This window comes from Triturus cristatus, chromosome 12, assembly GCF_964204655.1.
Source record: "Triturus cristatus chromosome 12, aTriCri1.1, whole genome shotgun sequence".
NCBI classification, from domain to species: Eukaryota; Metazoa; Chordata; class Amphibia; order Caudata; family Salamandridae; genus Triturus; species Triturus cristatus.
Window position 1 is genome coordinate 9,081,699 of NC_140595.1, and position 14,492 is coordinate 9,096,190.

General features: G+C 51.3%; 1 protein-coding gene across 2 annotated transcripts in view; it reads right to left on the minus strand.

The window, feature by feature from the left end:
• ARID3A (AT-rich interaction domain 3A) overlaps positions 1 to 14,492 on the minus strand; it is a 211,397-nt gene that overhangs the window by 186,886 nt on the left and 10,019 nt on the right. Inside the window, exons 1-2 of one of the 2 annotated variants that reach the window (XM_085638947.1) lie at positions 14,203 to 14,222; positions 2,538 to 3,536 (exon numbers count right to left, since the gene is read on the minus strand). In XM_085638947.1, the coding sequence (XP_085495073.1) occupies positions 2,538 to 3,244 (707 nt within the window). In that variant the 5' untranslated portion in view covers positions 3,245 to 3,536; positions 14,203 to 14,222. Of the gene's footprint in view, positions 1 to 2,537; positions 3,537 to 14,202; positions 14,223 to 14,492 lie in introns of those variants that run through there. The other variant, XM_085638946.1, reaches the window with a different exon arrangement.

A 14,492-nucleotide genomic window follows, 5' to 3' on the forward strand; every position in this document is an offset into this window, starting at 1 on the left:
GGTGGGACAGGGATCATTCTCAGTCCTCAGTTGTGTGTGACTCCCATTTTCACGGTGGACTCTCTCAGCGGGGTCACTGAGACTTCATGGCATAAGATGCTGGATCCCTACCCAACAAGGGGAGAGGAGTGCTTTGGTCACAGGCACACTCTGAGGAATGAAGGAGGGAAGAGGTGGGGGAGAGGGGAGGAAACCCAGCAGGAACACAGTGTCCGACATCCGGCAGGGTAGGAGACGGCTCCCAGTGGTAAGGGGGCCCAGTCTCAGTCCTCCACTATGTATGACACCCTTGTCACTGTGGACTCTCTAAGAGGGGTCTCTGAGACTCCAGGGCAAAGATGCTGGATCCATCCCAAACAAGGAGAGTAGGAGTGCTTTGGACAAGGGCATAGTTATGGGGGCCATTTAAGGGAGTCAAGCAGGTGTAGAAAGGCATTCCCTGTAAGAGGGTCTAATGGCATTGCAACACCTCAACGAGCAAAAGTCTAAAGCAGGGCGCCCCTTCACAAGGCTGCAATGCAGGTGCCTGGCCGCCGCCATTTTAGGGTCAGGCACTGCTTGATCGGGATTGATTCTGCTGGCTCCACCGCTTTACGAGGTGCCCCCCTTCTCCGCACCTGGAGCATCTTCACCCTAGCCGATCAAGCAGCGCATACCAAACACGCTACACAAACCGTAGGCAAGGCAGCAATGGCTAGGGCGGACACTCAAAGCAGCTGGAGCACGAAAGTCAGAGCGTGACCATAACCACAGGTCCAGGCAACAATCAGTCAACTGGAGCACCGCGCTCCAGAACGCCGCAAATCCCCTCCTCCCATCTGCTGCAGGCAATATGGTAATGTTACGGGCAGGTACCGGATCAGGCAGCATTAATCCCGATGCCCACACAAACAGCAGCAGTCCCGAAGGCTAAGCAGCGCAACGGGCAGCAGCAGCACCATGCTCCAGGTTGCAGCCGACCCCCTCACCTCACACTGTAGATAGGCAGCTACCTCTCATGAGGGCACAGCGAGGCAGGGTAGCAGGAACGCCGATAATCGCCCAGGATGCAGCTATCAACCAGGCCGGACAGCTTAACAGGCCGCAGGCACACCACGCCCCAGGCTGCCGCCGAGCACCGCACCTCCGCGAGGACATGCGAGTCCAGGCCACAAGCGCCGGTGCATACAACGGTCCCTCCAACCAAGAGTGGCGCCGCAGCCTGGAAATCTGTTTAGGCCACCGCAAACTGCAGATGTATCTTAAGCGGGCCGCCCGGCAATCGGCATTTCCGATCAACGCTCCTCCGCGGATCAAACCAGACGGCCACGGTCGGGAGAAACAAGCAGATGGAGGCACACCAGAAGCCAGGATCGTATTGGGTGTAGGTCCAATGTTCAGGGCTGTGTCTACGGCATAGCTGATCAATTTCAGCTGCGGGCGCCCACCGGGGAAGCGGGTAGGGTAGCCCTCGAATACGCCGCTCCTCTGCTCAACCAGTGCTCTATGGCCCACTACCCACCTTTGATCAGCACTCTGAGCTTCCCTGCTCTGCTCAACCAGTACTCTGTAGCGCCTCACCATCGCCCACCTTTGATCAGCACTCCGAGCTTACCATCATCTGCTCTGTAGCGCCTTACCATCACCCACCTCTGATCAGCTCAGAGCTTCCCTCCTCTGCTCTGTAGCGCCTTACCATCACCCACCTTTGATCAGCTCCGAGCTTCCCTCCTCTGCTCTGTAGCGCCTGACCATCACCCACCTTTGATCAGCTCCGAGCTTCCCTCCTCTGCTCTGTAGAGCCTTATCATCGCCCACCTTTGATCAGCTCCGAGCTTCCCTCCTCTGCTCTGTAGCGCCTTACCATCACCCACCTCTGATCAGCTCCGAGCTTCCCTCCTCTGCTCTGTAGCGCCTTACCATAACCCACCTTTGATCAGCTCCGAGCTTCCCTCCTCTGCTCTGTAGCGCCTTACCATCACCCACCTTTGATCAGCTCCGAGCTTCCCTCCTCTGCTCTGTAGAGCCTTATCATCGCCCACCTTTGATCAGCTCCGAGCTTCCCTTCTCTGAAGTGCCTTACCATCACCCACCTTTGATCAGCACTTCGAGCTTCCCTCCTCTGCTCAACCAGTGCTCAGTAGCTACGTCAAAGCTGCTTTGGCGTGCAACAAAAACAAATCAAAATGTTGCCTTTCACATTATCAACCCCCGAAATACCGATCTACATGAAAATCAAAAAACACGACAAGGGCTCCCGAAATATCATCAAGGTGAGTGCACATTCACAATGATGGACTCCGCTGAGGTGATATTTCTGAGCCAATGCGATCTTCGTGATGAGTGGTAGGTCACTATTTCAAGTGTGATGACGCAGTACAACACCAAAAAAAACGAAATTCCTCCACAGCGCTATTGTGAGTTTTCTATGATGCAGCAAGAGTTGAGACTGCATGTTGAGGTGCATCTTTAGATTCTGTAAGAGGGTCAGTGGGCATGATTTATGCTGCAATTTAAGTTGTACCCCAAACCCGCCCCAGTTTAGGCCCTGAACTTACCGCTCATCCTCGTCTTCTTCGGACACCCCATCCTGTAAGCGGTCCTCGGCATAGGAGTCCCTGTCTTGCTCGTCATCTTCGGAGCCAAGACTCTCTTCTGACACCCCCGGGCTGGACTGCTGGCTGAGTCCTGCAGCAGCTGCCCTCATAGCAGCTAAGGCAGCCACTTGTGCACGCTGGATTCGCACCGCTTCTGGCTCACTCTCATCAGAGACACCTCTGCTTCCAAGGGAAAGGTTCAGCCCTCCAGGGTGGCCTGGTTGGGAGTAGTTCTGGTTAGCGGAGGATGGGCTGGTGCGAGGCGCAAGTTGTTCTCTCTGTAGCTCCTGCTGTGGAGCTGGTCTAGTCTGTGGCTCCTGCTGTGGCGCTTGTCTAGCCTGCGGCTCCTGCTGTGCCGCTTGTCTAGCCAGCAGTTCTTGAGCCAGCGGGTGTCTAGTCTGCGGCTCTGGCTGCTGTTGATGCTGCCAGGTCTGCAGTTCCTGCTGCGGTTGCCTGGTCTCCAGTTCCTGCTGCTGACGTGCCTCAAGCTCCTGCTGCAGCCGGGCTCGCTGCTGTCTCTGCAGGTTTTCCATCACAGCTTGTAGTTTCATGGCTCGGGGGCGGCCAGCAGGCTGGCACTGCCGCACGGCCTGGGCCTCCTCCTCCCTTATTCTTCCAGCTTTTGATGCCACTACAGGAGCGAGTGGAGGAAGGCCCAGGTGTCTCATGTGCACATGTGGCAGGAGCGGACAAACTCCAGAAAAGGGAACAGCAAGGGAGCAATCAACAGGAACACTGGTGCAGCCAGCAGGACCAGGGGTGCCACCAGCAGCAGCTCCAATCACACCCTGAAGGGGCTTCTTCCAGCTGTGGCAAGAGTCCTGCACATGGCCACCAGTGGCTCAGGTAATCCCAGGAGTCCCTAGAATCCTGCTCAGCCCTTCAGTAGCAGGTCACTGCACCGCTCTTGAGTGCAGCCAAAGAAGGTCCAATGAGAAGGGCACATCCAGGTCTTCACACCTGTGGAGGGAGAAACGAAGAGACATGAAAGACTGCACCCCAGCATCACATCTAGGACTCTCCTGCAGCGCTGACAACCCACCCAAGACTGCACAAACCCTGGGGTCCAGTCCCTCGAAGCAGTGACACGCCCATGAGAACTGTGCCAACTAGGCCCCAGGCGCCTTCTTACTAGCAGTACAAGGGTGCTGTTCAACCGATCAGCAGAAGGGCCTGAAAAGGACTAGGGGGCCATGCTTATTTCCAGGTTCCTACAACACTTCCCAAAAGTTCTTCTTGTTCTACTCAAAAAATCTGTGGCACCAGCCTCCTTATGCCTTTGTAGCTTCAGTTCGGGTAGGTCGACCTATTTTATGATTATGTTTAAGAGACCTCCCAGGGCTCCAGCAGTGGAAAAGAACTGGCTGCACCTCCCATTGCTCATGAACTCAAACGGACAAGTTTCCACAAAGAAAAGGAGCGAGTGCTCCAAAGCCTTCACCCTGTGCTCACAGACCCAAATTAAACGGCCGTTTGTCTCACCGGCTGCTTATGGATGTTAGATCAGCTACATTGATAAACGATTTATTTAACATTACTCCTTCTACACCAAGACCCTCAATGCCAAAGACTTGTGGAGAAGTGTGGCTCAATGGTTAGAGCGGCAGACCCTGATGCAGAGGTCTGGCCCGGGACCAGGGTTCCATTCCCACCTCGGCGGGTCTTGGGCTCAATTTCCTCGGACCTGTTAATTCTCGCCTCGGTGCCTATTCTAATCATGGGTCCCACTCTGAAACTCTGGGCAATAGCTTGCTTAATCTCCACAACGGCCCCAACAGCGCTGGGATGCCTGGCTTCACCTTGGGGGTGCCCAGGAGTGGACATTTCACAGGGAAAAGCCAGGAAGGGTTCAACAGCGGTATGAGTACAGCGCCAGGACACCCTAGGGTAACAGTGCGCTCTACAAGTACAACACATTTACATTACATCCTGTCCCCACTATTTCTTTCCTTTATCCTCAACAAAGGGTATTTTTCAATGGCCCCCATCCCAGTCGTCATACATAAATACCTCTTCCTCACACCTTCCTACCAGGCTGGTTAAAAGCTACTCTATGTACTCTAGTAACCATTCCTGCGCCAAACCAACAAAAAAAACTCACTCCACTCAAAATATCCACAAAGGAGGTGACTTTTACCTCTCCAGCTACGGCTGTATGGTCACTACAGTAGCAGAATCATTATTTTTTGTCTTGCTAATAACTCTTAAGCAGTTCAACAAAGCTTCTCAAAAGACGTCCCAACTGACATTTTTTCAATCTTTCAATTTTTTTTGCAGATTGGGTGGGGTACAGTACTGGTTAAAAAGTGTTGTTGGCAGGGGCTTAGGAAAGGTCCTTATATATGGATTCTCAATTTTAGCTTCTATAGGCAGCTGACAACGAGCCAAAGCAAAGTATGAAAATAATGGCACTAAACTTGGTATGTGCAGAGACCGGCTACTTCAATGTGCTGTTGCAGATCTGCGGTCTTCCTGTTCAGCAATTTAAACTGATAACATATCCTTAACTAAGAGGAAATTGAGGATTTCAGTTACGTGTGTTTGGAACCTAACAGTCTTTCAGGGCTGAAGAGCTGGCCCCATCTCATTTCATACAGTTCGCAGTCAGGGCTGCAAACCGTATGGTAAACACTATTGTAGTTGCAAGTGGGCTAGGTAGACCATTCCCTTCCCAGCAGTGGGAAATGGGGATGCCTCATTGGAAGACAGTCTTACCTCCCAACAGAAGTTTGAGTGAGGGTTCCACAGATTTTTACAGGAAGTTCAATATTTCTTTTCCAGCAGGCTCTGAAATTTAGAGTGACGCAAATACACATCTATGAGTCCGCGGACCCGATACCCAGCGAATACTCCGGGGTAAGCGTCCAGCACCCACGCAGGCTGCAGCTTCTTTGGTCATAGGCTAGCCATGGTGTTTGGCTGTGTCCAGTGGAGCATAGACAGGGTCTATGGGTGCGGGCAAGGCCAAGGGCCGCATGATGCATCCAGTGTGCAGTGGCTGAATCAAAGGGTGAAGCCACCACACTCGGGCTGGGCTTGACCAAAGGACCTTGAACTGCACCATGAGCTCTTTGGTCAAGGCTATAGCTCCAAGAGATCACTCATGCATGGACCAGCCTTTGCCTAGTCCCGAGCGCCCACCTGTATCTCTCTCGCTGCTTCACTTTAAGAGTACAGCCTCTCCTTCGACGACCCAACAGGTTTGGCCCAGGAAGTAACATGGGATCTACCCAAGTCGCCATATGGGATGATCACATGGTCATTGTTAACACAGAGCCATAGCACTCCTCCTACCAAACAGAACTCAGCATCCACATATCGTACTACTAAGTCTGTAGCATCATGGAAGGAAGGTCTTCCTACTTTGCACAAAGACTTGACACGGTCTCCTCTTCAAAGCTTACCTCTGTGCTTCAATGAAACTCATCAATCAATCAAATCTTTACAGGTGACTCAGCTCACCTTAAAGCTGGAAAATCCAACAAACCTCGACTCATGTTCCCTACACCAATACCTCCAAGAAGGAAACCGGTGTCTGCTACCTGTAACTCAATGAGATTCTCACCTGTGGTACCTGGACAAAGCATCATCCTACTACTATCTGGCCTCACGAAATACGAGACATCCAAAACCACTGCCATGGAGGGGAGGAACCTCAGAATGGCCATGAACTCCAGCCCGCCTCCAGCACCTCGGTTAAAGCAAGTGATCAAAAGTGCCATCCACATCATGGAAGCCTGGTGACACATCTTCAATAATCTAGAGTTTTCTCACAGGGTTCTGGCCACTAACACCCTAGTCCTGTCACATCTACCAGAGTGTACCAGGGGGACCCCTCTCATACTGCACAAACTCCAGAATGTAGCTGCCAGGCTATGCCTACACATGTGGCCACATACATCCAGCTCTGAAAGCTCTCCATTGGTGGCTGATGGGAAGACGCACCTCACCGAAGGCTCTCTACATTTCCCACGGTACTTTCAGCAGTGAGCCCCCTGCCCCACCACCAACTAAAACCAGGACACTGCTCCCACTGCGTTCCAGCCTGGATCCGCTCGGGACCAACCCTTCCTTCAGAAGTCTGGCACCAGCAGGACTTGCTTCTTGGTCCAGATGACCAGTCTCTACAGGTCACTCCCGACAACAATGAAGATGATCCACAGCCAGCTTCAGTTCTGGAGAGCAGTAAAGACCAGGCTCATGCAGAGGAAGAGAGACTGTTGTGCTGTAGATAACAGATCATCTTACAATACTTCTTCACGCCAATCTGAGAGGTTCAATCGCTGCTCGTGACCTCATGTCCCACACTCAACTTGCGCTTCCCATTCAGGCCACACTACAAACATGCATGCTACCAGCCATCCTTAACGGGAAACTCTTGAATTTACCACCCTGAAACGGCTTGGGTTTTCAATAGGCTTTTGAAGAGCTACATAAAACACTACCAAATGGAGAAAAAAAAGGTTAGTGACAAAGATACACGATAGCAGCAACGCTACTAGAAACCAGGTGAAAGCAGCAGAACATAGGAGAAATGCAGCCAGAAGGTGGGTGAAACAACATTGCATAGCATGAAAGTTCCTAAAGCCAGGAGAGGGAGGGATCCTCGGATGTAGAAACGGTTACCAGAACCAAGTACATTCAGAGGATTATGAGAGGGGTGCATTTGTAAAACCTAACGTGCGGGTCTAGCAGAGAAACCTGCTCAACCACACAACAGCTAATCAAGTTATTTCAATCTGTTTTTCTTCTGTTAAAGGTGTGTCAGGGGTGGGAGAGGAAGGGTGATATGGGCGGGCAGCTAATACACCTGCAATGTGCAACCTGGTTAAAAATAAGGAATTTGCAGGGGATTACACTGACGTTTTTGCAGGGTGTAGGGAAGATGCAGACAGAGGTGGCTCCCTTTACCATATTGTTTCGACAGCCTCATTCTTTGCAACCAACCAGAGCGCCCCCCTTTCAATCGCCAAGTGCTGTTGTCTGAAAAGCAAGGATTGGCTAAGGGCATCACTCATGACATGGCGACATTTGGAAGTTATGCAATCCCATCCTACATCCAGTGAGAATCAACATCTGCATTCACTCCAGGGTCCAGTTCACACCACCAATCAAACAAATGGCGAAAGATATGTTGTGTTCTGCACCCCAAGCAAGAGGATGGGAGGGCCCTCGGGTTCAGTGCAGAGTCCCCTGACAGCTCACACGAAGGAGCCGTAACTAGTTCAGCCTCGGGATGCAGTAGGACCTGTATGTAGACTGCTCTTAGAAAAGGTCCCAGCACCCTCAGAATGTCCTTGAATGACAAATACAGCTTGGAGTTAAAATTCTCCGGCCAATTCACTGACAAGCAGACCCTGGCCCAATCCTGGCCCTGTGTCCAAGCAGTTAAGAGGCTTATATAGCGCGACATCTACCCACTCGGGGTTTCTTGGTGCTTTTAGCTACAGGTAGGGTTCCGCCAGAACATCCAAGTCTTTAGTTGTCTGCAAGAGGTTGTCAGCGAAGTATAGTCTCTCAAGTATTCCAGAGCTTGGAGCCAAGCTATGCAAAGTGACGACCTCCCAATGCGAATCAGTTTGATCCTAGGAACAATGTACAAGGAGGGTTGCTAGAGCGCAGAGAGCGAACAGGCTGATAAAACTATCTTGCCATAATATGGTGGAGGGCATCCCTGCCCTTGCTTTGTAGACGCAGAACAAGTCCTTAAATTTGATGGTTTTCTCCAACGTAAGCAGGTGAAGCTCATGGAGGAGAGATGTAATTGATGCACGTTTAGGCACCGACCTGCATGCTTGCGTCTCATGGAGGTTTTATCAACCCCTACGTAAAGCATGTTAATGTAATACAATCTGGACAAAATAAAGTGCCTGGATAACAGTTCTTTGGGCAGAAACTGGGAGTATCCCTATGAATTTCCGTAGCCATTTCAGGGTCACGAGACACCTGAGGCTTCATGGAAAGTTTAGTGTCCAATAAAAAGCCAAGATTCTGGATTTTGAGGGCCGGGACAGAGATATCACCCAGAGTGTACAGCCAGTGCTGTGGCCCCCACAGGGACAGGTTCTTTCCAAGTACCAGCAACCTCAGTCTTCTCTCCGTTAAGTTTCGAGTTGCTGTTCATCCATGAGGTTATTTGAGCCAGGCAGGAATTCAAGGACACTGAATTGTGGTCCTGAGCAGATGAAAGAGAGAAGATGATTCGAGTATCATCCGTAAAGTAAAATAAAGTAAGACTGCAGCGTTCAACCAGGTCGAGCAGGAGGGCGAACAGATGTAAAAAAGTGCTGGCACACGCACCGGCCGTGGCACTTTCCAGGCCTTAGGATGCAACCCCAACTATGAAGAACCGGAAAAAAAAGGTTTCCTAGCCGAAGACTAGCCTTAAGATACAGACCAGAAAGTTCCCTTTCTTCTCACAGGACCATGCCCTGGGCCCCAACACAACCCTTGCACCGATCGCATACAGAAAAGGTTCACCGTGATGGCAAAGGGCAAGTAGAAAAACGTGTCACTGGTTCCTACCCTTATCTCACAAGCCAGGCCGGAAAGTGCAAGCAGCAATCCAAAACGTAACCACGAAGACGTGCCCTCGAGCCTGTGCTACCCATGAAACTGTAGACTGCCGGCACCGCCAGCGCGCAGGTTCGCGGTGGTGGCTTCAGATCTGCATCTTGATTGCCCAGACTTGTTCTTAGGTTCCATTACTTTCTTTCTCAGGATTTCTTTAATCTAGATGTCTGAGCATCCTCCCAATGCACAATTAAATGATGATTCAGCAGACCACAGCATTCATGGGACAACAAGCGCTTACAAGCCAGGAAGCGGAACGGGCTCAGTAGGAAGGGCTGAAACATTCCATTATGGGACAAAGCTGCAATATGACATTAAAAGCCACTTGATATCTTCCCCAGGTGGAACGCAACATTGATGGTCGAGAACGCAAGCAGGGAATTTACCGGGTTCCGTTTAGCCATTTGATGGCTAAGTTATGGGACGGTCTCTCAAGAGTCACAGCTAAAAAGAATAGGTGTCCCTGGGAGGAAGCTGGCCAAAGGTTAGCTCAAAAAAGTGCGAGTTGCTAGAAGGAAGGTCTACCTTGAAATAACAGACGTATCATGGATCCGAAGACAATTTACGTACCCTCCACTTCGATTACACAACAGCAAATTTACCTCACCACCACACCGAGGATTACAAAATGGCTGATATCGAGCGGGGTGATAACACTGGACACCTGTCGCTGACAGAGTTTCACCGACATGAAGGAGTGTGCAGACACCAAGGCGTTTGCACTTTACTAATGCTAAACGGGTTAATAAACCATGCTTAGCAGGAAAATAAACACAAAATAAAACCTGAAGACATTCATCACTAGATACTTCAACATGTTATTTAGTTACAATCTTTTCACCCAAAACCTAAACAAATCATATCAAGCGCCCTCCTCTGTACCAGGCCAGTTCACACGAGCTGCAGGGGGAAGAACCTGATCTGCTGCAATTTGAGCAAAACACTGGACGGAATGCAGTCCTGACCAGACTTACAGGATGTAATGTACCTGCTGCTGCGGGAGGGGGGAATTGGAGGAGTCGCGCCGAAGCCAGGTACCATGGCGGCAATTCAAGACAATACATTAACCTGGGACCTACTAACTAAATTACACACATAAATAAGGGCGACCAGTATACAGAAAGAAATAGCATGTCCACACCCTCAGAGCGCTCAGACAAACCATGCAGCAGGTGTGGCCCACCTCTACCTGCCCACAGACCAGACACCTCCCACGCGTACCTGCATGCCTAGACACGCAAGCACAGGAATCCAAATACAAGAACTTGACAATGGTGGTCTCTGATTAACATTTATAGGCGGGGTGGGGGACCTATTGTTACCGCTGGTTGGTCCTCCAAGTCAGCCAACTAGTTCCAGTTTCCTTGGCCACAAAAAAAAAAAAAAAAACTCAATTCAAAAAGTGTCTTATTGTTATTTTACGGGGGTGGGCAAGATTTCTGTAAAGAGTTTCTACCACCATGCAGGGTCCTTGGAGCACCTTTAGACAGTGTGCATTTAGGAGGGGATGGAGAGCTGCAATATATGTCGCATGGACGAGGTTTTGCAGAGAGTCTTGCAAGGGTGAACAGCGCCAGGAAGACATGAGAAAGTGCCCTCAACAGGATGACAAAGCCTCAAGGAGGAGCAAGAGATCAAAGAAGGCAGTCGCAAATCGGAGGTGAAGGGGTGTGTCTTCAACGCCCTTCTATATTTGAGTTTGTAGTCACTGGGAATTTCCAAGAGGAACCATGGATAGCTCGACCTCCATAGCTCTTGAAGCTGAACAGTAGAGTCATCAATAGGCCATGGTAGGTAGACCCGAGGACAGGTAGGCCACATAGGAGAAGAGCACCTAGAAGCCAGGTGAACAGGCACTGACGAGCAAAAAAGCTCTAAAATCTGTGGTTTCATCCGTGAATAAAGCGACCACGGTATCTCTTGCACCTGTAGGACAAGGTAATCAACACTCCATGGATGACAAACGAGGGCTCTGAAAAACCACACGGAGGTGCAGTGGATACAGCGACTACTGTACTGGTTGCACCTGAAGGAAGGATCATCAGTAGGTCACGGGTGACACACCCAAGACTGACAGACCACGGGAACAACCGTGGATACAGCGACCACTGTACTGCTTGCACTGGAAGGATCCTCAGTAGGCCACGGGTAACACACCCAAGACCGAAAGACCACGGGGAAGAACTGTGGCTCCAGCAATCACTGCACAGCTAGTACTGGAAGGATCCTCAGTAGGCCACGGGTGACACACCCAAGACTGACAGACCACGGGAAGAACCGTGGATACAGCGACCACTGTACTGCTTGCACCTGAAGGATCATCAGTGGGCCACAGGTGACACACCCAAGACTGACAGACCACGGGAAGAACCATGGATACAGCGACCACTGTACTGCTTGTACTGGAAGGATCCTCGGTAGGCCACGGGTGACATCCAAGACTGACAGACCACGGGGAAGAACCGTGGCTACAGCAACCACTGTACTGCTTGCACTGGAAGGATCATCAGTGGGCCACGGGTGACACACCCAAGACTGACAGACCACGGGGAAGAACCGTGGATACAGCAATCACTGTACTGTTTGTACTGCAAGGATCCTCGGTAGGCCATGGGTGACACACCCAAGACTGATAGACCACGGGGAAGAACCGTGGCTAAAGCAACCACTGTACTGCTTGCACTGGAAGGATCATCAGTAGGCCACGGGTGACACACCCAAGACTGACAGACCACGGAGAAGAACCGTGGCTACAGCAATCACTGTACCGCTCGCACCTGAAGGAAGAATCATCAGTAGGCCATGGGTGGCACACCCAAGACCGAAAGACCACGGGAAGAACCGTGGTTACAACAATCACTGTACAGCTAGTACTGGAAGGAGCCTCAGAAGGCCACGGGTGACACACAAGACTGACAGACCACGGGAACAACCGTGGATACAGCGACCACTGTACTGCTTGCACTAAAAGGATCATCAGTGGGCCAAGGGTGACACACCCAAGACTGACAGACCACATGGAAGAACAGTGGCTACAGCAACCACTGTACCGCTTGCACCTGAAGGAAGGATCATCAGTAGGCCACGGGTGGCACACCCAAGACCGAAAGACCACGGGAAGAACCGTGGTTACAACAATCACTGTACAGCTAGTACTGGAAGGAGCCTCAGAAGGCCACGGGTGACACACAAGACTGACAGACCACGGGGAAGAACCGTGGCTTCAGCAACCACTGTACCGCTTGCACCTGAAGGGAAGATCATCAGTAGGCCATGGTAGGCAGACAAGAAGCTCTGGTAGGGTGGGAGCCCATAGAGAGATTTCAGGGTTGTGTTACTAATCAGTTTTCATAAAGAACAAGCAAGCTGCAGGTTGGAAGCCTCTGGAGCTTTGAGAGAGATGTGCTGGGCACATCATCACACTGGCTGTTGCAGTAGACAAAGTTGGACATGACCACTGTAACAAGAGCACATTGGAGCATCGGATGATCTTTCAGCAGGCGATAAGGGTGGTACTCTGTATACATTCAACTAATAAAGTGAAACGGGGACCAAGGTTAACTCTCTGTGAACGAGAGGAGCCCAAACAGAACTATAGTCTATAGAAGGGTCACTCAGAGCCCCGAGGTGACAAAACACTGCCTAAATATTCACTTCCTGCCCATCTACAATTGCATATGGCCATCAAAATCATCCGTCCCGATTTTAAATGCCACGCACAGGCCGAGAAGCCCAACGGAACATGGCCTCTCCTCCAGGTCTGGAATGTATACACCTGGCCACGTTCTGTACCATCCTTCACCCGTGAAGCAGCGAGCCAGTGCTGCACCGACAGACTCTCTGGAAGCCCTGTCAATGAGCAGTCATTCCTTTGTGATGGAGTAACGGGGGGGGGGGGGGGGGGGAGGAACAACTTTGGTTTCCAACTCTTGCTCTCTCCGGGAAGTGAATAAACAAGGTTTAGAATGGGGTATTCACACAGAGGGCTCTCAATGACATATCGAAGCAGAGTGGCCACTCTATTCTCGTACTAAAACAAAGTGATGTGGCTCAAACTGGAGAAAGCAATTTACCCCAAGATCACACAGCGCTGCAGTGGCTGAACCGGGAAGCAGACAATCCCTGAATGAAGGCCACTGCGAACAAAACAGATGTCTGGAGTAGCAGTTGGGGGCGCCATTTCAAGCCTTGAATTTTCCGCTAGAGCGTGTCCATCAGGAAGCGAGCACTGTAGGAGCGGAGACTGGAGGCTGCCCGCAAGGCTACTTCCAGACCGGTGTCTTTAATGTTATTATAGAAGGGCCTTCAGCCATCAGCTTGAACCTTGCAGTCATTCACAGACGAGATAAGAACGAGAGTGACTCTACCCCAGCCCTAGCAGTCATTCACAAACGAGGTAAGAACATGAGTGGCTCTACCCCAGCCCCTGAAGTCATTCACAGACGAGCTAAGATCCCGAGTGGCTCTACCCCAGCCCTAGCAGTCATTCACAGACGAGCTAAGAACGCGAGTGACTCTACCCGAGCCCTAGCAGTCATTCACAAACGAGCTAAGAACACGAGTGACTCTACCCGAGCCCTAGCAGTCATTCACAGACAAGCTAGGAACACGAGTGACTCTACCCGAGCCCTAGCAGTCATTCACAGACAAGCTAGGAACACGAGTGACTCTACCCCAGCCCTAGTAGTCATTCAGAGACGAGCCAAGATCCCGAGTGACTTTACCCCAGCCCTAGCAATCACTCACAGACTAGCTAAGATCCAGAGTGACTCTACCCCAGCCCTAGCAGTCATTCACAAACGAGCTAAGAACGCGAGTGACTATCCCAGCCCTAGCAGTCATTCACAGACGAACTAAGAACACGAGTGACTCTACCCCAGCCCTAGCAGTCAATCACAAACGAGCTGAGAACGCGGGTGACTCTACCCCAGCCCTAGCAGTCAATCACAAACGAGCTAAGAACGCGAGTGACTCTACCCCAGCCCTAGCAGTTAATCACAAACGAGCTAAGAACGCGAGTGACTCTACCCCAGCCCTAGCAGGCCTTCACAACCTCAGCTACAGCGTGGCATGTGGGGGTGGGCGCTTTACAAAGCCTTCAAGGCTTCCAGAGGCACCGGCTTGGCTGCGACACTGCACCGTTTGCCTCGAGGCCAGGCAGCCCTGCTCTCCACCTCCGATGCGGTGGGTGGGGGTCTCCCCTGGGCCTAGGCTCGAAAAGCAGGCCATTTCAAGCCTTGAATTTTCCGCTAGAGCGTGTCCATCAGGAAGCGAGCACTGTAGGAGCGGAGACTGGAGGCTGCCCGCAAGGCTACTTCCAGACCGGTGTCTTTAATGTTATTA